At 41.6% G+C, this 24,998-nt stretch overlaps 1 protein-coding gene across 18 annotated transcripts in view; it reads right to left on the minus strand.

Moving 5' to 3' along the window:
* Window positions 1-24,998, minus strand: part of HERC1 (HECT and RLD domain containing E3 ubiquitin protein ligase family member 1) — a 106,035-nt gene that overhangs the window by 68,370 nt on the left and 12,667 nt on the right. For all 18 annotated transcript variants that reach the window (XM_081838577.1, XM_081838566.1, XM_081838565.1 and 15 more), the window contains exons 2-21: window positions 20,723-21,678; window positions 18,490-18,585; window positions 17,508-17,702; window positions 16,961-17,272; window positions 15,975-16,071; window positions 15,065-15,208; window positions 13,999-14,126; window positions 11,463-11,607; window positions 11,184-11,355; window positions 10,813-10,947; window positions 9,161-9,326; window positions 8,332-8,457; window positions 7,244-7,465; window positions 5,882-6,034; window positions 5,240-5,372; window positions 4,208-4,399; window positions 3,199-3,420; window positions 1,405-1,578; window positions 447-561; window positions 234-354 (exon numbers count right to left, since the gene is read on the minus strand). In XM_081838577.1, the coding sequence (XP_081694703.1) occupies window positions 234-354; window positions 447-561; window positions 1,405-1,578; window positions 3,199-3,420; window positions 4,208-4,399; window positions 5,240-5,372; window positions 5,882-6,034; window positions 7,244-7,465; window positions 8,332-8,457; window positions 9,161-9,326; window positions 10,813-10,947; window positions 11,184-11,355; window positions 11,463-11,607; window positions 13,999-14,126; window positions 15,065-15,208; window positions 15,975-16,071; window positions 16,961-17,272; window positions 17,508-17,702; window positions 18,490-18,585; window positions 20,723-21,652 (3,978 nt within the window). In that variant the 5' untranslated portion in view covers window positions 21,653-21,678. The remainder of the gene's footprint in view (window positions 1-233; window positions 355-446; window positions 562-1,404; window positions 1,579-3,198; window positions 3,421-4,207; window positions 4,400-5,239; window positions 5,373-5,881; window positions 6,035-7,243; window positions 7,466-8,331; window positions 8,458-9,160; window positions 9,327-10,812; window positions 10,948-11,183; window positions 11,356-11,462; window positions 11,608-13,998; window positions 14,127-15,064; window positions 15,209-15,974; window positions 16,072-16,960; window positions 17,273-17,507; window positions 17,703-18,489; window positions 18,586-20,722; window positions 21,679-24,998) is intronic.

The following is a 24,998-nucleotide window of genomic DNA, read 5'->3' on the forward strand; positions in this document are numbered from 1 at the left end:
TTTTTAAAAAACAAGACCCTAGTTACAGAGAAAACAGAAGCAAGCAAAAATTTGAAACTGAAATAAATATACTGGGCACATCTAAATAGGATTGAAAGTGAGCAAAACTGTAGACAAAGGCTCACATAATTGTTGGCCTCAAAAAAACAATCAACTATGCAGTCTTTCATGTTAAACCAATTTTCCTGCACTACGTAAGAAAGAGGAGCAGAAGTGCCAGACTTTAGTCTTACCCATCTATCCCTTGAAGACGACCTAGTCTGAATAAGTTCCATATTCTTGCAAGCAAGCAAACGACTCCGCACTTTATACACACACCGATATACTTCTACTAAGGCTTTGCCAGGCTGATACCTAAAAGACACAAAAGTTACATAAGGCTAAGAGTACAGGAAATCTCTCTAACACAAGGGAGAAAGGTCTCAACATGCTTTTTGGGTACTTGCCTGCTCTCACCACTTGCTTGACTAAGCAAATTTGTATGTTTCAGGAGGGCAGCAAGAACAAATCTAGACACAGTATCCAAAAGCGACTCACTACTCAGGGTGGCACTATCCCAATCTGAAGAGGTAGGGGAAAAGGAACTGATCAGTTTCCTCAAATATTCAGTTAAAACAGCATCAAATTATTCAGCCATATTTCAATAATTCAGCCTGCATTTTTGCCTTAAACCAGGAGTAGGGAATCTTTTTCACCCCAAGGGCTGCATTCCCTCAATGGAAAACCTTCTGGGTGGGCGGAGCCAGAGGTAAGATTCACTTGAAGCTCTGCTGTCTTGCCAGTGGGAAGTTCCTTTTTTCATTTTGCAATGGCCATGTGGCATGATCAGTGAGCAGAGCTTGCTAAAAGCCTCAATAAGGACTTCATTGCTCTGACACTGGGCGGTATTCACCCCAAAATATTGCAGTCCTACCCACCCACACCATGAAATAGCACCAAGTTATATGAAGTGGGCTTTCAAATTGGGATGGGTTTTTCAGAGTAATGGCAGATACACTTCATTGCCATGAGGTGTGGTCAGCAGGCAGAAGGTTATGTAGTTCTATGCTAGTTGCTATTTATTATGTGTCTAAAACTGCTTTAAACAATATGGTTGTGCCAGCAGATGCCCAATGTACAGTTATTTTAATAAGCAAGTTGACTACAATAGAAATGCAACTAATTTCAGAAAATACAAATCCTTCCTCAACTAAAATGGCCATGACAAAGTGGTTTCTCAAATGGTGTGCCCCAACCCAAGGAGTTCACTGAAATTTTAAGAGTTCTAGGTGTATCCACACCCTGGTTTTTGTTTTTGTTTTAACTAAACAAATAATGAAAGAGCCCCCCCCCCTCCAAAATGAGCACAGATAAGCTTAATTATTGTCACTGTGGGAGGTGGCTCTTTTGCTTCCAAGAACTTACCTTTACTCACTGCATAGTCCTGCATGCTGACCCAGAGGCTACGAGCAGGCTCCTTCGCACACCCCAAAGCCAAATCCACAAAGACAGAGATTTCTGGGCAAAGCTTGTAATCAAACGGCTTTTGTTCTTCATTTCCAGAAAGAGCTACCTCTAACAAGGAACTCATGGACTTGTCTAAAATGAGATGAAGAGTCATGCCATTATTTATCTATTTAGGTACTTGCAAGTGGGGCCTGAATCAAAAGGGTTCCAACAAGCCAGCCATGTTGTTTTCCATTCTACTGCCACCCCCCCCCCTACATATACATCTCCCAGCAACCCAAATACATCAAGCATTCCATGGCCAGCGAGCATGCTCAGTCCTCAGGAGGTCATTCTGAGGGTTCCCTTCACTTTTTTCTGAAGCCTTTTTTGTACTTTCCCCATGGCTACTAATACCTCCTCTCGTGTGTGGATGGTGTTTTGGCTACACAATGAACAGCACTCAGAGAATGCTATTAGTGTAGATCAGCCTTTGCCTACCTGGTGCCCTCCTGATCTTCCGGACTCCAGCAAGCATGGCCATATTGTGCTGGACTGACAGGAGCATGGCTGTGCTAGCTGGGGCTGATGGGAGATGAAGCCCAAAACATCTGGAGGGCACTAGATTGGCAAATGATGCCTTTTCAATGCAAAAAGTATTTGTACAGCAGCAAACAATACTACTAAGAAAGTATAAATAAAAGCCAGTAAAAAAATTCAATTCAAACAACAAAATAAAAATAGCAGTAAGCTAGCAATTAAACAAAGCAATTGATAAATCTACCTAAAAACGAACGCACACTTTTTTTCTTTTGAAGGAAGGAGAGGGTCTGGTAAATCTCCCACAAATATGGGGCAATAACTGAGAAAGTTCTGTCTCTGGTTCTCATCAACTGGAATGTCATTAATGACAGGGCAGGGAGAAGCATCACCAGTGACAATCTCAAGATTGGGGTAGGCTTGTGTATAGTCCCTAAGATAATCTGGTCTTAACCATTTATACAGCACCATCAATGTGCTTGCCACTTTAGAGAACACAAGACAACAGGTCTGTGTCCTGAGAATCTTACAATCCAGAATTCAACATAGAGGAAAGGGGGGGATGGAGACGAACAAGAGAAAGAATAGGCATTTATATCGCAGTCACATATGCTTCAACACAGTTACAGTAGAACATGGTGGGGAAAGAGACAATACCGAAGTCTCCTGAAAAAAGTGGGTTTGGAGGAGGAATTTTAAGAAAGTCAATAAAGTGGCATTGTGCTGGTGTTCCAAAAGGAAACTTTAAGCATAAGTGCAGCAAGGAAAGACAGCTTTAAGTTAAGACAAACTCCACCCCATTTGGAAGAAAGTCATTGTCCTTTTGGGCACAAAAGCAAATTGCTCTCTCTGCTACTAGCAAAGTGACTGCACTACTCCCGATATGGGAATGATGTCTTCCCACTTTCTCAGTCTAGACTGAGAATGGAAAAGAGAAAAGCACACCCCGAGTTTGAAATTTTGCAAGCCCATCACTTTCTCACCCACTGAACCATCCCTCTCATGTGGAACTCTCCCTAAAGCCCTGCCTTTTGCGGTTTTAAAGCCAGAAATTCCCTGGTCCTCTTGTGAGATTCTCAGATGCATCTGGCTGCCCACTCTGAAGAGACAGGATGCTGAACTAGATAGATTTTTGGACTGAGTCAGCAAGATAATTATTCTAACAAACCACAACGCTGCATCCACATGTGTGCCCACTTATTCACACATCAATAAAGCAGTTGAAGAGATTACCTAACTGGGGAATGTCCATTTCAACTCCATCACTAAACAGTGGTGTTTTCAACCAATAAGCAGTATCTTGCTCTTCTGGTGACACAGGTGATCCTTGAAGCATTCCACCAAGACAGCGTCCAATAAGCAGAGCCACAGTTCTCTCAAGGTCAACTAGCCACACCCATGACTGTGCAGGCTGTGGTAAGGGCACCCCAGCTGGATCAACCAGTTCAGGTCCACCTAGAAATATTAATAGCTGAAATATTAATAGCCAATTTTTTCTGAACCATGATGTTTTGATAGAATATGCAAGCCCGCCCACCCATCCTATGATCTGTACTGAGCATGCAAGTTACAATGTCTACACAAGCTCCCAAAACAAATTCCTCACCCATTTCAGTGGCAGGAACCAACCTATGAATGTATTCATTCACATACAGTTACCTCCACTGAGATGAATGAAGATCAGGATGAAAAACATTTGAAGGCACATGACCTAAATTGAAGAATTCATTTCAGAGAAAACTCTTCAGCAAGGGAGGGACCCCCCTTGGGGATTTACACTCAGTACAATTACCTTAGTAATGTCTGAAGTGGTTAAAAAATACTCCTTAAAATGTCTACAGCAAAACGTACCAGCGGTCTGTTTAGGAAGAAACAAGGCTAATTCCCAAGGGGCTGGTGCTCACGTTAACAAAGATGGTAGGTATAGCAGCAGCAATTAGCCAACTGGGCCTCCAGATTACTTTTTAGGCATCACAGAAGTCCTAGAGCTGAACCTCTGTGAAAGCATACTGTGAAACTGCTATCCTTTCTCTGTACTCACAAGTAACTGGTACACCAGAACTAGGAGGTGATGCTGTTTTTGGTGAGGGCTAACCATAGAAAAATGGGGGGGGGGGGAGCGGGCATATAAACCAATGTAAGTTCAGGTGAACAACACATTTTACCCAAAATTCATAAAGCATATTTGCATTCTACAATTCCTGTCTTTCAGAAGGCAGAAGTACTGCACTGAATGCCTTACCATGAAGAGGCCACTGTAACTCCTGATCTTCTAAGAGAACAGCAGCTGGCAACAGTCTGTTAAGGCGATCCAGAGGTGGCAACAGATCCAGCAGATAGCTCAATAAAGGTCGGGCTACTGATACAGGCAGTAAGAGCAAGGAATTGACAATTTGGCAAAGCATGCTTCCGGCTGCAGAGACATAAATTACATCTGCAATGGAGGGGGAAATGAAAACTTCATTAATAAATTCCAAAAGGGTAACCATGGTTGGATTTTTCAACAGCAGCAAATAATGTGGCATCTTAAAGACTAACAACTGTATTGCAATATAAATTTTTGTGAGATTCTTATTGTTATTTGTCACCCCGCTTTGTGGCAAAGGGATAATAAGGGTCTCCAAAACTGAATGCAGTTCCCAAACAAGGGTAGGTTGATGGAGCCATTTTAATTTATACTGAATTGACAGGCTGTATCCTGCCCATTCACTGTGGCCAGCAGTAAATACTCTTCTGTGTTCCCCACTGCCCCACAATCTGAGGCGCTGTTGGTGGGAATGAGGGCAAGGGCCTTTCTATAGCAGCGCCACAATGTGGAACTTCCTGCCAGAGAAATTCACCTCTTCCCCTCCTGGATAGTCTTAAGTCAACCTGTAAAGATCTTTGGGCTTGACCACTGCCCCCCCCCTTGGTGTGCACCCCCTATCCTGGTTTATTCGCTGCTGCTTTTTTCTGTTGCATTTTTACTGGCTTTAGGGTAACTGTGTAACTTGCTTTTATGATGAAAGGCACCTAGAGAACTCCCGAAAAGGAGTGGAAAGGTGAGGAAGAGGTCTTGAAAGACACATGCTGTTTTGTTGTATTTCCTTCTAAGAGTTGATACCTAAATTCTCAGATTGCAAAGACATCTAAATATACCAGTACAAGATCTGGCAAAAGAAGAGACAACTGGCAAAAAACCTGAGCAGCAAATGGCCTCATTTAAAAAACAAACTTGTTCGGTTCTGCTGCTCACATTCCTTATATTACGCATGATCTAATAAGTAACACACACCTCTTAGTTTTTCCCCAACACTACCATTCCAAGAACTCTCCTTCAGCAAAGTAGCAGAGCGGGAATAGATATCTGTAGCATGAGGCAGTAGAAGTTGAAGGTGCTTGTGCAGGAGCGACACACTACTTGAATTCTGGGAACAAAAGAAACATTCTAAATATGCTTTACAAATGGAAACCTGCAACAATATGTTGCAGCATGGAGTTTAGGGTTCAAGCCAACTAGCTATGGCCCTACTCCTGGAGACTCCATTCCATTACTTTGCCTCCCACACAATTTCTCCATTTTCCCCTCTAAAAGCTAGGCACCATTCTCTTGCCACTGAGTCTCATCAGTTCTCGCTGGGATGATTTGGGCAGGGTTCTCCCCCTAGGTTTTTTTTTTAAAGTTTTTTTGTACTGCAAATCTTGGGTTTTCCCTGAACTTGCTAGTACTTCTCTCTTGCGCGTGAATTGTGTTGTTTTGGCTGCATAAGCACCACCACTTACCTCTGAACACTGAAAATAGGAGGGAATGATGAACTTCTGTTCACAGAATCAGATTTCTAAAAGTCAGAGCCAAATATCCTTATTGGTCCTTTTTGTTCCACCCATTATGGAGCAAGTATACTCATCAATACATATGAAAAGTCACAGCACTAACCTCACTAACACTGTTGATATGACAATATGCCAGAAGTTGTTTCTGCAGGGAACACAACAGCTCATGTAGATGAGCAGGCTGGCTGTTTTCTGATGATGATGTTCCAAGTAAAAATTTGTCACTGTTCTTTTCCAGCTCCCCAAATGCTTGATCCTAGACAGTTACAAGAATAATCATGTACATTTTCATATCATTCTCATCTTTCTTATTTTTATGCCTAGGCAACTTCAACCTGGCTCCTCTTACTCAGAATCTTATAAACTATGGGTTGTATTCAATTAAGTCCCAGTCAAAGTGAAAGATCCATGGACTTAAGTTAGTCATGTTTATTAACTTCAATGGGTCTAGAACTAGCATTAGATACAACCCTATGCTTTTGTTAATGGAAAGCCACTGGTAGTTTCCAGTAATAACTAAAAGTTTCAGTTTTGCCCCCAAATAAGCTGAAGGAAGAAGAGTCTGAAAGAAATCCAACTAATATGCAACTTTAAAAAGGAGCTGACTAAAGAAAAAAAGGACCAAGCAGCTGGTAGCTTCTGCATATAAAAATTAGTTTTCAAGAACAACGCCAGGTTTGTGCCTCTCTTGACAACTGCTTCAACACAATTTTTAAAGAATACTGTCATATTTGTGCTGACAACATGATCCTAGCCAATCAGGAATCATGTAGTCAGTGCAATGATACTGCAGAACTATATAGTTGGATATGACTACATGGCAATGTCAAAAAGAAGAAGAAGAAGAAGAGTTTGGATTTGATATCCCGCCTTTCACTCCCTTTAAGGAGTCTCAAAGCGGCTAACATTCTCCTTTCCCTTCCTCCCCCACAACAAACACTCTGTGGGGTGAGTGGGGCTGAGAGACTTCAGAGAAGTGTGACTGGCCCAAGGTCACCCAGCAGCTGCATGTGGAGGAGCGGAGACACGAACCCGGTTCCCCAGATTACGTGACTACTGCTCTTAACCACTACACCACACTGGCTCAATTCAGAGTGAGGACAATTACTTGCACCCCTCACTCTGAATGGGTGATGGTTGTTGCATAGTTTATAGTCCCCACTGAACGTTGCTGTAAAGTGAGGGCGTTTCTGGGATGGGCAAATCCCTTTCCAATTCACCTCTGTCCTAGTTTGTTGTATTAAATCAAGTTTCCAATTGGTTAAGTACTGTAGACCCCCCATTTTTCAAAAGTCAAGCCATGGATCCCCTACTTTTGAAAAATTTGACACCACTATGGAAGTTTTTGTTATGTGAATGGTGCCACAGACCCCAGGAGGTCCGCAGAGCACCAACTGGGAACCACTTTATGAAACAATTCCAACTTAATTGGTATTCAGAAATACAATTCAAATTCTAAGCTTACTGTATAAAATCCTAAATTTCGCAGAAGGGTCTTCATTAAAATTTCAGCCAGATGAGTATCTGGATGATTACTCTGGACATCATATGTTGGATCAGCAATAGTCCCATAGGCAATACAGAGTGAGGAAACATCTGGAGCATCAGATGGTGAGCTATAGCCAAGCAAGGAGGCTACATGAGTATGGTCCTGCAAACTCGTCAGAATAATATCCAATTGCATTCTCTGAAAAAATAAAAAATAGGCAATTTTCTTCATTTATAATTCTTGAGAGAGAAAAACCCAATTAGAAAATCAACATGAAAATGTTTTATTTTCATGAACATGAAACTTGTTAAGGATCGAAGGGCAAACTGGAATATAAAGGGCAACCAGATAGCACTTAATTTATATATTGTCACTGTATGCTAGTAATATAATTTGTGTATCATATTTAGCAATGTTAACCTAATGTTACTTGTTCTTATAGCTGACTGAAAATAGCAAAATTAATCTATAAATAGGAAAGTAACTATGTGCCTGAAGAAGAAATATAACTGTGCTTTCTTTCACAAGCTTCTTTGTTTCTATATCATTCAAACCATAGTTAGCAATTGCATCTGAACTGCCAAACTATGGTTTAAGCGATTGTCCCAGAGTAGGATCTCATAATGGTTTAAGAAAAACCAAAGATACATTTCTCTGTATTGCAATTAGACGAAGTTTGTATCAAACTTGTCCAGTAAAACTCTTTATTCAGAAGCCCCACCTTGTTCCTAGTAGCGGTGTAGAGAACAGCTTCAGAATGGGAGCACAGTTCCAATACTACCCCCCTCTCCCAGCCTGCTAGAGTCTTCAGTCCAGCATCCTGTTGTGTGATATCCCTGTAATTCAGTTGGCCACCAGCAAAGTCACCCATTGTCCCTCTGACCCACATAATTACATCTTACTCTGGAAACAAAATGAAGATCTTTTTGCTTAATTATCCCCAACCTACACACTACACAGCAGCACAGAGTTTATGTCCTTAGCCGAATAACACCATGTTATCCTCCATAGTAGCTACTATGGAAGCATGTTCAAGCAAATGCTAATTCCAAGAGACTTTTTACCTGCCCCTTTGACAGGCTCTCCCATCTGTCAGGACCTTGGGGTAGAAGGGAATGCAGCAATTCCATCCTCTCTCTCAATGGAGGCAGTAGCATTGTGGCTCCAACTGACAGAGTTTCAATTACAACCTAAGAAGTGGGATGAGAGGTTGCTGAGACTATTTCAACTTACCCTGGAAAGCATTTCTGAAACATTTCACCTGATGCATTTTGAAATTATAGCTCTGCAACCACTCTACACACTAGTTTCAATGTATCAACTGAAAAGACTAGATGCCCATTAACTGCTATAAGCTGTGCAACATTTACTTCCTTCCCTATCTCCTAGAATCATAGAATTGAGGAGTTGGAAGAGACCTCAAGGATCATCTAGTCCAAACCCTACAATGCAGGAATCTCAACTAAAGCATCAATCACAGATGGCCATCCAACCTCTGCTTAAAGACATCCAATGGAGGACAGCCCACAACCTCCTGAGCGAGACTGTTCCACTGTTGAACAGCTCTCCTGCACAAGAGTAAGCATTTAGTGTACAACAGGGTGCAGGAGCAGTTATGTGTAAGTATTTTTGTATTTTAACAAACTTTGGGAATTCCCTAAGTTGGAGGGTGACTGTGAGTGTGGTGTTGCTTTGGGAACAAAGCTGTGGACACACACACTTTAGTTTCAGCTTAACAGAGTGTGATAAAACAGTCAGGTAAGTTAGAGAACTTGTGGCAGAATATTGATCTGAGTTTCTAGGTGTCAGATTTTTAGACTGCCTTCCCAACTTGAATTAATAGGGCACACAACCTAAAAACACAAGCAAGTGTGGTCCACTTTGGAGATTTACCTCCTGTATTTCATCTGGAACAGAAGAGTCCATCAATCTAAACAATAAATTCCGAAGCGGGCCAGCCTGCCTTCCAAGTATGCTTGTAGCTACTCCGCCAGCTAATGCAAGAGCAAGGTGGTTTGAGAGCAGCTTCAGACACAACTTCAGGAAATTGTGATGCTCCCTGAAAAACAAGGGATTGCCATTAACCCAGGCTTACCTGTGATCTCCAGTTATTGCTATCAGGTACATTTTCCCTTCTACAGTACTCACGCCCAGCATCTGAACAAAAAGTTTCACATATCACAATAGTCTTACAATGGTTTAGTTGGTGTAACTGTCACAATACAACCAAACAACATTCAGGGCTCTGCAATAGCACAGACAATGAGGAACACACCCCATGAAAACCCACCAGGACCCTTTGCTTTTAGCATTCAGAAGAAAGAAAGCCTTTTTGTTTCATTGTGCCTTTGGCTTGTGGCTTTTCTGTTGTTCTGCTGAGACTGGCTTTTCTTCTGCTGTTTGTTTGGTTTTATCCGGTTTTATCTGCTGCTGATTTCAACTGCTTTGCTTAAGAATGATTTTGCATTGGTTATTACTTTCTTGTTATTTTAATTCTTTATCGTAGCAAACCTAACACCAGCTGGGCAGCAGTGGGATGTGACAGAGCAGTATAGCCACTGCTGCACCCAGTGAAATATTGTTATGCATTATGCTTAAGTTTGATAATAATGTTTATCATAAAGAAAGAACACCTCTGATTAAATGTATATATATATAGTTTCAATTGTATTTTCAGATTAATTTTCTTGAGTTGAGGGTTTAAATGTTTTCCCTACAAACATCTAAATGCCAATACCTTGAAAATGAGTTTTAAGAGGAGAGAAACTTTACAGTTGAAGAAGTTTCTAAGACTTTGCACACAGAGCTGATCAAATGTTCTTAGTTTTTCCTCTTTCCCAGAAATAAGCTGACTCATTGGTCCTTCCATCCAGCCTGACGTAAAGAGCTACAGTAAAACTGAAAGAACCCTTCCAGTTGCCCTTGGCAACCAACACCGTATTCCAAGTGAAGGAAAGATCCTGCTGGGTCCCCACATAGGCGCAAGCATTTGATGGCAAATCCCACCAAATGGGAGGTTTCAACTGCAGAGCTGCTTCCAGAGGTAACTGAACCAATATATCATGATGTCTGAAATAAGGATGGCGTTATGCAGAAGCATTGGCTAGCTTCACAGTTTTTCCTGCAACATGATTTTTAGCGGTGTCTGCTCTTGTGATTTGATGACCCCTGCATAAGGCAGGGGAGAGCTGAGCTGGCAGTTAACAGGGGTTGCAGAAATCAAGAGAAGCACTGACTGCCTTCATGGTTTTTCCCACATTGTGATTTTTGCATAGCACACACACGGACATGGACACACACATATCATGATCCGTGATATATTGTCATGTCAAAAATTATGAAACTGATAAAACTATATTGACTTCAAACCAGTTTTGGATGATATATTGATATATATTGCCCAGCCCTAATACTGTTGCACAAATCTGAACTCTCATTCTGGAAATGCAAGCCAAGACTTTCCATGCATGAATGTGCCAATAAGAATAATAAGAATAATATATAAAAAATCAACAGGATAGCATATATGCCACATAAACAAATACCTTGAGGATGGGAAAGGAAGAGGAGGAATCTCACTGTTGATTTTGTCACAATACTGCTCAAGGAAAGAACGGAGGTGGGAGAAGGTACTTTCTTCAAGATCCACACAGTAAGGTCTGTGCCAGGCAACAACTTGTCTGCAAATCAAATAAAAGATGACCATGGAGCAAAAATTAAACATCAATCAAAATAAATAATGACTCATTAAAAACAGAACAAGCTCTTCTTGCCAAGAATATATAAGTGAGGGGATCTGGTTAAGAACAAAGCATTGTGATTCAAAGGCCCCCTCACATGATGGAGCCAAGACCCATTCCATTAGGTATGCATAAACATTAAATGGTTTTGCTATTATCAGTATATAATTACTTACCTGTCTCTGGGAAGGGCTGTCCAGGCAAGACTATGGGATGTTCCAGCTGAAATCTGCTGAATTGCTACTCCATCTAAGCCGCTCACTTTCTTTGGTTTTGTAATGGGCCCTGTGGAGTTCCCTTGGCCACACTGTCCCATGGAATTGTTACCCCAAGCATAAACTTCATTATCTAAATAAAAAACAAGCAATAGTAATAATAACAGTGTTGAACACACTTGAAAACCAATGTGTATTTGCCATAATAAGCTTTAGTATTACATAAGCATTATAGTTTACCATGAGATAGTGCCAAACAGTGGCTGTCCCCAATTGAAATATCCACTATCCGTGTTGCAGCCAGCTCTTCAATCAGCTTGGGCCTGAGCGCTGTAGCTTCTGAAGACCCACATCCTAGACATGCACCACATCCCCAAGCGTACACCTGGATCAAAATATACAGAATTTAATACACAAAATATCATTGTTATTAGTCCAAAAGCCCCATCTGCAATCCGGTTAGGATTGTCACACTGTTAAAGAAATCTTGGTCACTAACTGATGGCGAGTCAATTAAATTTGCATACAGGAAAACACAATTACTCTGAAGCTGGTTATATTCTTTGTCTTTAGATGAAGCATATGAGTCATAGCAGGCATCATCTTGGAAGAGCTTTCTGCCCAATGTAAAAGACAGCAGGGAAAGCCTCTTTAAAGGTGATGCATCTTTAGTGGTACATCTATGAAAAATATTTTAAGAAATAAATTCACTTGCCAAGCAAAGGCAACCTACCACACCCTAGGCCACCCCAAACCTCTATCACCACCAAGGAAATATAATAAGTGAATAGAAAGAGAACCCACACAAATGATGCTTACATAAAACCCCACACATTCACTAAGTAGAAAAAATAGAAGTATTGCCACGCCACCCCATGAGCCATCCCCACCCTCCCTCTCATTCCCCCTCTTTTCTTCCCAACCTAATACTGCATGCAACACTAATGTCTCACAACAAATGTAACTGATATGTAGAAAACACAACTTGAAAAAAGATGCAATGCACGTATTTTTGTAAACTAAGAAATCTTTAATAATTTTTTAAAAATAAATAAATAAATAAATTCACTTAAAAGGTGAATTGCAAGGTTTTAAAACTGCTTAGTTGTTTCAGCAATTAAAAGTTGCAGTCCTACACCAAACCATATATGGTTCTCCATTTCAAATGGATTTCCCATCCTCATTTCACACCAATGGAGAGAGAACTCCTCATGGGCATCCTGTGTAAGCACAAAGTACTGCAACCAAAATGAAGTGAAGCAAAGTAAAAAGACCCTCTGGGCATAGCTTTCAGTTTGCATACTGGGAATACTGCAAGCAATTGCTAGGTTTGGGAGGTGGCGATTCATAATTTCTACCTACAATCAATAAAATCCACATAGCACCAAACTGCATTCTTTTTCATTCTTGACCACTGAAGTGGAGGCTGACCGTTTTCTCTTACGAGTTCTTACAGGAAAATCTAAGGTTTCAACAAGGTTTCCCTTTGAAAGGATGTTAGATATCAACCATGTGCACAAAGCTGTTATTTAGGATGTGAGTTTTATTAGACTGCAATACAGTGGAACCTCTACTTATGTTCACCTCCGGTTATGTATCCTTCGGGATATGTGCGTGGCAAACCAGAAGTATTTTTCCAGGTTTCACCCTGCACGCATATGCAGAAGCACTAAACCGCGCCGCGCGCATGCGCTGAATCAGCACCTCCGGATACATACACCTTGGGATCCAACCAGAGCTCTGGAACAGATCCCGTGCGCAACTGGAGGGACCACTGTATTTTAAGACTTTACTTTCTATTCTTTGATTTTTTTTAATACAGTGGAACCTCGGTTTTCGAATGTAATCCATTCCAGAAGACCATTCGACTTCCAAAACGTGCAAAACAGAGGCGCAAAAGACAGTTTGCCAGGTCAATAGAGAAAATTGTGAAAAACAACAGATACACGCAGCGAAAGCCGTTCAACTTCCGAGGCGAGTTCGAAAATGGAAGCATTTACTTCCGGGTTTTTGGTGTTTGAAAACCGAAACATTTGGCAACAGAGATGTCCGAAAACCGAGTGTAATGGTTCTAGGGGTTGCTCGTGCGTAAGCGGTGCAAACACCTGGCAGGGTTGCCTGAGTGAACCTTTTCTGTCCGGACAGCCACTCACCCGTGGCTGTCTCAATCGCTGGCAGAATCCGTCAGTGGCGTTTCTTAAACTTCTTCCAGCAAAGAAGCTCTTTGACGCCTAGTGTCCTCCTACTCTCTCTGCGCGAAAGCCTTCTCTGCAAGGAGGGTATAGGCAGCGGAGGACCCCTACTCTCCCCGCTGGTCCCCGGCAAGGAGTCATGGGACCGCCTCGCTGCTTCCCCCATCTGCCCCCCTTCTCCACTGGTGCTACGCTGATTCTCTTCCCCAGAAGATGGGCTGCCTCTCCCAAACCCGGGACGCTCTCTGGAATCCCTCTGGATTTTGCTCTCTCCCTCCGGCACTGATGGCAGTTCCCTAACACCGAGGTACCACTGTATATCACTTTGGCTACTTTTAAAGTATAAAAACACACAACAAAGAAAGAAGTACAGCAAAACACAAATGTCTTCTTGTCAAACTTGTAAACACTCCCTTGCCTACAGTGAGTAGGCAGAGAAACGTTTGTAAACTTAATTAATTAATTTTCTTTTTTCCTCAGACTGCTGATAAACCACAAATGACTTGCACTGTTACAAATGGATAGTAAGAATGGTTTCTGGGCTAGGAACTTTTGTGAAATTGGCAATGCTGCTTGCATCTTACCTGCCCCGTTGAGGTTAGAGCAAGTGAAGACTGACTTCCTGCACAAACTTTCCGAATGAACATTCCCTGTAGGGCTTCTATAACTTTAGGTTTGTACACTCTGTTGGTGTCACCATGACCAAGTTTGCCTGTTGGGATCATACACAAGAGATCAATAATGTTTATGTTGCCTCCTGCACCTCTTGGGCCATCAATGACCACAAATCTAACATAATCTGCAGTTTTAAACTGGAAATATTTAAAGTGAACTGCATACAAAATTTATCATAACAGCTACAATTTAACAAAGAAACCTCTCCAAATACATATAAGGACATGAATCATTACCACATACTAGTTTACTGATTTAGGGCACAATCCATAAACTCAAAGAGACCACACAATCTTCTACCACGGCCAGCAACACACACACACATACACACACACACACACACAGAGAGAGAGAGAGAGAGAGAGAGAGAGAGAGAGAGAGAGAGAGAGTTGTGAGAGGAGCCTTCACAAAGCCTGCAGATCTAAGCATCATAGCAACAGAGGTATGGACCATCATCCACAGCCCCATAAACCATGGCTTATGAAGCTGCAACAGCATGTTCCTCCCACACCCAGGCTTATATTAAGCCATGTTACATTTGAATGTGGGAATGCAAGATCCTGACTTCATCAAGTCAGAGTTGCCTCTCATGGTCAAACCAGGAAACTATGGATTGAACTGAGATAACAAACCAGGATAACCAGCCAGGATATTAGCTGAAATTGCCAGAGTCCCCCACTTTAGACACAAATAAGCCTAGCACAAGCTGGTGTGTAGATAGGAAAGGAAGAGTAGGGTGAGAAAGGAACATATGACTACAGCAAATGGTCACCACTTTGTCAACCATGGTTTCTAAAACCATGGGCGACCATCCAAATGCAGTCATTGGCTGTTTCTGCACTTGAATATGGCCAGAAAGGCAGAACAAGGAAGCGGAGGTTTTATGGACCTTCTGCCCCCACCATGCCCTTAACAGATGATGTTCTGTACAATCTCAAGCACAACCTAGGAGAAATTGCATGGAAAAAACATTACCATTATCTCCTCCTCCAAATGACCAAACTGTTCGCCCATCTTTGGATAAAGCTATGGTGTGTGAACTGCCACAAGAAACCTCTCCGACATTGCTAATATCTTTTACTAAAGTTGGAATGTTACGGCTGTTGCTGTCTCCATGACCTTGGAAAGAAAGAAAAAGGAAACATTATTTATGCATTAAAGAAAATAATAATTATTTCTGTCAACATGAAAACTTGGGTTATGTAGTAAAGAAAATAAATTTCTCACCAAAGATGAATGCATTACACTTATTATCATCAGCATCAGCATCTCTTACCCACCCTTCACCAGAAGATCTACAGCATGTTACAGCATATAAAAGCACAATTAAAACAGTTTAGAACTGTTTTAGTGAACACTTTGAGCCAGTATACATGTAGTAAACACCCAAGAAACAGTTTTAACAGTTTATTATTATTAATTAAATGTGTATACAGTCCTGTACTGTCCTATCAATGATCAACAAAAAATAAAAACCCTAGACTTATGAGTAAAGATACAAGAAACATGCATGATAAATAGTATACCATTAAATCAAAGTGTGTCTTGCTACTATTTAGCTCTGTCCAATTGCTTGGTTAAAAGTTTATAGTAAAGTTTATTTTGTACAGGCAGCGACCATTTTGCATGGGGGTACTGTTCCCAGCCCCGGTGTGTGTCGACAGAATGCTTATAAGCATGTCCCACCCTGTTTCACCTTCATTTTGCCGCCTTCCGGGTCCAAAAGGACCCAAGTGATTGAGCATCAATTGGACGTGCCTAAAATGGTTGCCACCTGTACTGTCTTACATAAATCCCAGTACCTTTCTTTAACGTTAGATTTTATTTCAATGAAATATTAATTATATTCCTAAAATCACTGGGCAAGTCAAACTGTTTCCATTACCTAGTCTACCAAAGTCTCCTTCTCCCCACGTATATAATTCACCATCTTCTGTGACAGCAGCACTGTGCCGGTATCCAGCTGACACACATACCACGACCTGAATTGCATGCAAAGGGAAGAGAGAGTTACAACTAAACTGTTGCTGGAAATGCTGCTTTCAACACAGGAGACAAAATGAGACTTTCTTCATTCTTCTCCCCTTCCCCATGAACTCTACAAGGAAGAGAGACCTGAACCAAGGCCTTGTAACTGCCACTAATCACAAAGCCTCAAATTTCAGCTGAAGTCGGTCCAAATTCAAAAAAACCACTCAAATGCCAAACCAAACATGAAAGTCCCTACACATCCTTCTGTATGGCTGCACTCCAAGCAGCAGGTGTCTTGGGCTTGCCACAAGCATCAATCCACTCAAGGTGAACATCCCCATAACAGAGCCAAACTCTCACAGCCATGACTGGCACCATCATTCTACATGCCTGGCCTGACTCAAGTGGCAAGTCCAATACCAACATTACACCATTGTCAGCTGGAAACATTTTTCGCCAGCCTTCACACAAAGTGAATAACCTACTTTGTGGTTTTATGATAAGCACATTTCTTCTGGTATTTCTAATTCACTGTAACCCCTCGCCCACAGTATATAAATGTTTTAAATAAATAAATTAGTATGACTGCAGCTTTCTCGACAGCACCAAAAGCTCGAATCATGCTTAAAGGCCAGTTGGGTTAGGGTAGTCATTTCTTAACACCCAAAGAGGATGTGGAAGGTGCCTCCTAAGCTAGCCCCCAGCTCAATCTTGATTTTGGAAAACATATTGCCTCCCTGTGGATTGAAAGGAGAGAACTCCACTGTTTCCACCCCATGGTCCACAGCAATAAGGGACAAAGGCAAAAATGGATAACAAGAAACCCTAAAACACATGAAGTCTCCAAAGCAACACTATGAAAGAAGGAAAGTGCCATTCAGTTCCTTTGTGTAAGCATACCTTTCCTTGCAAAGGGCCCTGGATAAGTTTTGGATATTTCTGCGTTGAGCTATTTCCATGGCCCAATTTCCCATAGTCACCATCACCCCAGCTGAAGACTTCTCCTTCTGTTGTGAATGCTAATGTGTGGCCATCAGAACCTTTAGATGATGACACCTTTTTGATAGATCTGTGAGGCTCAAAAGTCAGCTTCTTCAGTGTAGACTGATTGTTGGAATCGCCCAGTCCCAACCTGCCATAACTGCCTTTGCCACAAGCTCGAACAGAGCCATCTGTAGATATTACAAATGTACAGTACTGGCCAGCTTCAATCTATTGTGGGAAGAAAATTAGAGATCATTAAAAATAATTTATTTAGAACTGCCTATCAAGGGTTATTTTAATTTTTAGAACAAGGGATCCATATATAGCTCAGGAACCACAAACTTGTAGCATGCATTTTTCACATTTGGCAGTGATATACAAAGTTTTTCAACAGTGAAAGCTTCATCTCTTCTTTTTCACTACACCGATAACACACATACAAACAAAAACCCCAGTCACTCACTGTCTGAGCATCAGAAAAACTTGGAGCCAACTTGGGCTGAAGAATTTTCTCTTGTGTTCCTTCCACAAGTTGGTGGCTGCTGTTACTGCCCCAAACATACACTTCACAGGTCTCAGAAACAACAGGAGCATCACCCGTCTGAATGCTGTCTGGACTGGCGCATGTCCTAGAGTAGTCTGAAGCCATGCGACAAACCTAGCAAAATAAAAATACATTTCAAGAGACAGAAGGAATGCTGTGCTCAGTTATCATGTAATCACTTTATTTCAAGCACCAAGTCTAGATTCAAATGGGACTACATGTCCAATCTGTAAATTAGATATTCTGAAGACTAGCAGCTTCCACAAGTGGGGTGAGCGCCACTGTCCTCAGGTCCTGCTTGCAGGCTTCCCAGAGGCATCTGGATGGCCATTGTGAAAACAGGACACAGGACACTGGGCTGATCCAGCAGCCAGGCTCTCTTGTGTTCTTGATCACAAAAGTAAATATGATAGTCCAGGATGGGAAATTAAGATATTACAACACTTGGACTAGGTGGCACTTGGGGTTCCTTTTCCCTCTATAATTCTGTGATCTGCTGTTTAGCTTTCCACTTCATGCTTCCCTTTTGTAGATTGGGAGTCACATATTATACTCTGTTGCTTCCTCATAGCCCTCAGCATGAGCCAAGAGCACCTTCCTGACCAAATCAAACAGCACAGGCACATCAACAGCTGTTCTCCGAGACTGCCCTCACCTCTGAAATTCCTTTTTTATATATTTTTTATTCTGCTACTCTTTTATTAAACTCATAAATGCTTTGAGCCTTGGATAGAGGTGGGACAGAAATTCAGGTAAACAGCAAGACAAAATATAGGGTAGAAATCCATGGAAGCACTGGGACAACATCAGTGTGACTATTTTGGGGTGAGAAATACACAACCTGAAGAATGCAGATTTAAAGAAAGAAACTACTCTTTAATTAAAGGTTAGATAGACATACCTCCTCGAAGAGGCACAAAGCTGCCTCATACAGAGAGCATAAACCTTCAGATGTTCTTGTTGGCTCCCTCCATTGACTTCGATCAGCAGACGAGCCCTGCAAAGTAAAACATCACAGAGGAAATATTGTCACTGCACAGTTATTTTATCCTCTATGAAAAGATTAGACAATTTCCCTAAATAAAACCAAAAAGAACATGGTTTCCTTCAAAACAACTACTTTCTTGGTACTTTCTCAAGTGCTGAAATAAGCATATGCACATTCCTGCCATCATCCTTAAGACAGGTTATAAAATCCCCAAGGTGAAGGCAAACACACAATGTGGCATGGGCTAAAGCTACCCAGAAGCTTCTGGCTCAGAGTCCCCTTGTCACAGGTCAGGCTCTTAACTATACACCAAATACACCAAGCTGCTCAAAAGGAGTTTAGAAGCATTCCTGCTAGTAAAACAAAGGCAAAGAACAAAAACACTCCAAGATAGATGTTTAATTCATGTTTTTGAAAAATGAAAAACAAGCCAGTTACTAATAAAATCTGCTTCACAAGTTTTGCATTTTGCATACTTTAAAACCACTGGGGGGTTGTATAAGATTACACATCCCCCTCCAATTGTTGAATACATTTATCCATGCAATGAGCTGAAACTCACAAAGAAAACTGAGCCATTTGACAAACATTTCAAAACAAAGGGGCATGTCAGGGTTGAAAATGTGCACATATGAGGAAGGGGGGAAAGGATTGCAACCACTTGGTCAAACCACTGGATGCTTCTGTTTAAGTCTGCCTAACATCTTCATATTGGGAGTGAAAATTGGGCCTACATATGGAAGTGCCCTTTGAGTGTGATCTCATTCCCTATTCCCAACCAGTATCTCACAGAAAATATAAAGCCACAATTGAGTCCCCGTCTCCCCAAGCAATGAAACTACACAGTATGTGGGTAACCATTATTATTTCATAGTTTAAGAATAAGCCTTTAATTTGCAGCCCTACTACCAACATTTTTAAGTTAGTTACAATTTTGTTGGATCTTTAAAATAGTACCGTGAAGGGAATCACAGGTTTGAATTAACAAGTGTAATTTTCAGAGCAGAATGGAGGAGACAATTAAACTTTAATTTGCTTCCTCTAAATAAGCAGAAGTGGTGGGCAGAAGTATCACAGAAAAAAAATCTCAAGGAAGTATTTTTTAAAAACAAAAATCTTAAAATCCTTTATTATAGAATTACTGGATTGTTCCAGCTAGCTTTATTTGCAATGAATAATTACTACTACTTAGCAGTGTTACAAGTTGCTCTTGACATTGTCTATCATTTCTGTTTAATCAAAATGACTGAAGTTAAAGCCTATACAAATATTCAAGTATGTTAAAGTTAAAGACAAATCAATCCCAGTTCAGATATTCCTGATACTGTCATGCCACTCTGGCCTCATGCAGACTTCCTTTTGCACTGTGCTTTCCTGACACAGGGACGTGGGTGGCGCTGTGGGTTAAACCACAGAGCCTAGGACTTGCTGGTCAGAAGGTCTGCGGTTCGAATCCCTGCAACAGGGTGAGCTCCTGTTGCTCTTATCTCAGCTCCTGCCCACCTAGGAGTTTGAAAGCACATCAAAGTGCAAGCAGATAAATAGGTACCGCTCCCGCGGAAAGGTAAACGGCGTTTCCGTGTGCTGCTTTGGTTCGCCAGAAGCGGCTTAGTCATGCTGGCCACATGACCCGGAAGCTGTACACGGGCTCCCTTGGCCAATAAAGCGAGATGAGCGCCGCAACCCCAGTTTCGGACACGACTGGACCTAATGGTCAGGGGTCCCTTTACCTTTACCCTTCCTGACACAGGTTTGTGCTTTTAAATGCCATGTCAGAGAATTTTTTTTTCATCCTGGCGCTTTACCTGGGAAAAATCATGTTACCACTGAATCAGAATAAATGGCAATGTATGGAAAACCTGACTGCCATTTGCTCCAATTTAGCACTAAAACATGGGTTTTCCCAGGGAAAACACTGTAACAGGGGGGGAAACATGTTCACACACAGAGCTCTAATGCATGGACCTGGGCTTAGAAACATGACATAAAATGCAGTCTGGATGAGCCCTAAGTATAACTCATGCCAATCCAGGCACACAGGAACTCCAAAACTTCTATAAATCTCAATGATGCAGTGAATCTGTTAATGGAAGAAAGAGCCAAGATTTAAGAAAATCAATTTGAAGCATACATTCTGCATACATACCAATGACCGCCTCATTTGCATCAATATGTTCATGAAACAATCAAAACTGATCATCCCCTCCTGCGTATGCAGCATTTTGTTCTTCTCCATTGTGTTGACCACGGCTGATGCACTTAGTGCCATTTCAATCCATTCCAGGAGATACCGAAGTGACCCACGCTGAGCAGCCAAGCCAAGCAGCAACTCAGAAGCTAACCTCCGTCCAAGAGTATCTGCTCCAGAGTTGGGAATCGTTACTCCTTTAAGAAATGTTGTTACCTGAGACAGGCAGTCCAGACCCATTGGTGGGATTTTACTTTCATTAGCTAGAGATAAAGGTGGCAAAGAGCTCACAACCTCTATCGCAGTGTGGATAACATCATTGCAAAGGCTAATCCCAGGTCCTGAAGCAGGCATCATCCAGCTTTGCCGTAACAGTGCAAATAACAGGCTCAGTCCAGTCCGGACCCCCATTTCTATTAGCGCGTCTGTACTTGACCTTGGCCGCTCACTAACGGAATGGATGTCTGTTGACCCAGAACTGCTTTCTGGAGAATGCTGCTGCTGTTTCACCTTGCCTTTATCATGATATTTATTAGAAAGTGCATAAAAGATGCGTTGTAACACAAGCAAACGTTTGCGAAGTGCTCCAGCAAATGGAGAGTCTGAGCACACCATCTTAGCCAGAGCCAGCTGGCTGCTAAGAAGGGCGTCCAAATAGTGGTCCTGTTCATCGCTTGATAAGGACTCCCGTTCAAAATCTGGTAGCTGAGGTCCTTTGAGACAGAGAACCTGCTGAGGCAATGGTACTACTTCTTTATTACTGACTAATTTAGCATATAAGATGGAGACTCCTTCCCTTGTAGCAATTGATTCACTATCTTCTGTGATCCAAGAGCTATTTAGATGTTCAAGCCATTTCAGCTTCACTGGTGGAACCATGGCTGCCATGTTGGTTTATTCACCTGCCATTAGTCCTACAAATAGAAGAGAAGATATTTATTAAACAAGCAATTGCCTAGTACTAAAATCCAGTTTTTTAAGATCTACACTGGACACAGGTCCTTAAATTATCTGCTTAATGCTTATTTAAAGTTGAAGAGAAAAGGGTCTATGTTACATGCCACTGTTTTCCCTGAATTAAGGATTGTTGATATTTGAAGCAGAGCATAAGCTCATCCATGATTTTAGGGAAATCTGCTGTGATAGTATGTCAAGCATTACACAAAGCTTCTTCCATAAACACGCACAATTTTGTTCCTCAAAAACCTACCAGTAATGCTCTCAAAAGAATGGGTCAAGATGCACATTCACAAGAGGTTTTTAAGGACTACAATTATTAAGTATAGCAAGCAATGTTCTCAGAATTGGTAGCAATAAAGAGCACCTTCTAGTTGAAAACTCTCATAACCTCCAGCTACAAGGATAATCACGTAGATAGCGCTCTTTCCAAAATAAGATTAAACAACGCTTACAATCATGAAGGCATACCACTGCAGCAAAAAGAAAGAAGAACAGGCTTGCTGGATGAAACCACATACTGGTGTCCTGCTTCTAGTGATGGCTGGACAGATGCCTCCAGGAAGCTAACAAGAAGGGGGTGGAGGCAACAACCCTTCTCAACAGGCTGCCTCCAGGTTCTGGTAGTTCAGAGGAACAATGCTTCTGAAGGCAGCAATTTCCTTGGTACTATGACCAGTAGCCACACACAGATCTATTCTCTATTCAGTTCCCTACTCCTTTAAGTTTACCATTAATCAGAACCAACAGGAAAACCTGAATCCATGAAATGAAAACTGATAGTCAAGCAACTTTTGATTATCACTTTCCAACAACTGGCACTCCCATGGCTGTTAAGCAAAGAAGCAATGACCAAGAGTGGACTAACAGATACCAAGTCTCCCACTTTCTCTCCCTTGGTGCCCCTGATGCCTAGAACTCCCACCGGAGTTCTATTTGATGCAACTTCTTCCAAGTCCCTCCTCAAAAGCACCCTTCTTTTGTGGCTTCTCTGGCTCTTAATCCTCAAAACTCTCCACCAAGTACACGCAACTGCATTTGCCTCTCTCAGTCCCACTGCATATGCCCCCTTTCCTCTCAGTTGTCTTCTTCACTGTCAAATCCAAATTCTAAGAAACTCAAGGGATCCACTACCTGTTCTTTTGCTTTTGATACCCTACTAAGTGCCATATACATCAATGGTGCTATAAAAATATTTATAGCAACAACCACTATTACTTTAGCTCTATTTTGATTTCCTTCAGCTAACCATAATATTATAGCAGTAGTTAATGCAATATACACCGAAGGGAGTACTAGCTTTATTTTTATATTATTTTTGTTATGACAGCTTACCATAACAGAATTAAAGAAAAGAGTTACTGGAGACTGAATACTTTTATTTGCCACCTGCTTGCACATGACCAGAGTTGAGCCCTTTCCACCTCTTCCTAAGGTTCTTCTATCAATTACAACAGCCTTTGCTAGCTGAGAATGATGGGAGTTGAAGACTAAACATCTGAAGGCCACCACGCTGTTGAAGGCTTGTCTAGAGAATGACTTCTTTCCATTTAGCAAGCACTTATTTTTCAAGCAATCCTGAAAATTGTTCCCTTTTGATTTTGGAGCCCCAAATCACCAACTTGTTTAGCCACAGTTCCACAGAAATCTGCTACTTGCTAACCTCCTGCTATAAAGGACCTCATTCACCCTAGTAAGGGAGTGAAGTTGTTGTTGTTGTTACTATTACCCCAGGAGAAGAAACAAGTATTTTCATACCCACCCTACACACCAAAGTTGTTTGCTTCCTATTAGAAATAAGCCTTGGATGTGTTTATCTAGTGCCAGAGCCGTACATCCTCCTGCAGGTTCTCTCAGTATTTAGTCAGAAGGATGTACTGTCTGGTCACATATATCTTGCCTGCTCTCTATCTACTCCCAGCTTTTCAAAACTTGCATAACTGGCTCATATAAAATTGATGTTTACTAAAATAAAAGCCCACTAAGATATTTATCATTCCTTTTTTGAATCTGATATTTTAACATGAAAATATGGGACGGGGTACATGTTAAAACACATGAATGAAAATAGGGAACCTGTTGAATGGTTGAAACTATGGCTCCTGTCATTCCTGATCACAGCTGTCAACTTTCCCTTTTCTTGCGAGGAATCCTATTCAGAATAAGGGAAATTCCCTTTTAAAAAGGGAAACGTTGACAGCTATGTTCCTGATCCTTGTCCATGCTGGACTCCAACTCATACCAGCCCCAGCCAAGAGCATCTGGAGGGCCACAGATGCCCCAACCTTGACACAGATATATACACAAAATGCCCTAAACATGGCTAGCCTTTGAAATATCTATCTATCTATCTATGGTTTATAAACCATAGTTACAAAATGGCAGAATAGCAATGTGCTAACTTTTTCCAAATCTCACCAATACTAATCAACAAAAAATGGAGGATGGGGTGCAATAATTACATATTCATCACAAGTTCTATTTAGAAACAGAAAGGAAGAAGTAGTAGTAAATATTGTTGTGAATAGCACTCCATTTTCCATCTTCCTACCACAACCAGGAGACACTGGTTAAAATTAAGAAATACAAACTGACAGAGCAAGGTCTATTACCAAATCAAATTTATATTTATGTAAGTTAGGAAGCTTTCAAACAAAACAGAAAACTGCATAACACATAAATATTTTTCCAGGTCAGTCCAGAGCCTCCTATGCCAACATGTGACAATAAGGGTAGCTTAAATCCTTGTTTTTAAAGGGAGGCAGATGGACATTTTCAAAGTTATATACATGTGCTAAAAGAACAGGCTCCCCAGAAGACTATGAATGGCTACTAATCCCTATGGCAATATGCCAAGATGGACCTTTGGTCTTATCCAGCTACAAGGCTCCTTGAAATAACTCTTGAAGACCCTGCTTTGCCTACTTTGCCTATTTCACATTCTCTGGAGCCAACAAGACAACTACCTCCTCCCATTAAATGGAGGACAGGGGGCGGGTGGGTGTGAGGGATTCTCTGGTGCTGAACGGGGTAACCATGACCCTGAAGGACCAGGTGCGCAGCCTGGGAGTCTTTTGGACTTGCAGCTGTCCATTGAGGTACATGTCAATTCTGTGTCCAGGGCAGCTGTCTACCGGCTCCATCTGGTATGCAGACTGAGACCCTACCTGCCTGCGGACTGTCTCGCCAAAGTGGTGCATGCTCTGGTTATCTCCTGCTTGGACTACTGCAATCCACTATACGTGGGGCTACATTTGAAGGTGACTCGGAAACTACA

Source organism: Podarcis erhardii (assembly GCF_964252035.2).
Source record: "Podarcis erhardii genome assembly, chromosome: 14".
In the NCBI taxonomy this organism is placed as follows: domain Eukaryota; kingdom Metazoa; phylum Chordata; class Lepidosauria; order Squamata; family Lacertidae; genus Podarcis; species Podarcis erhardii.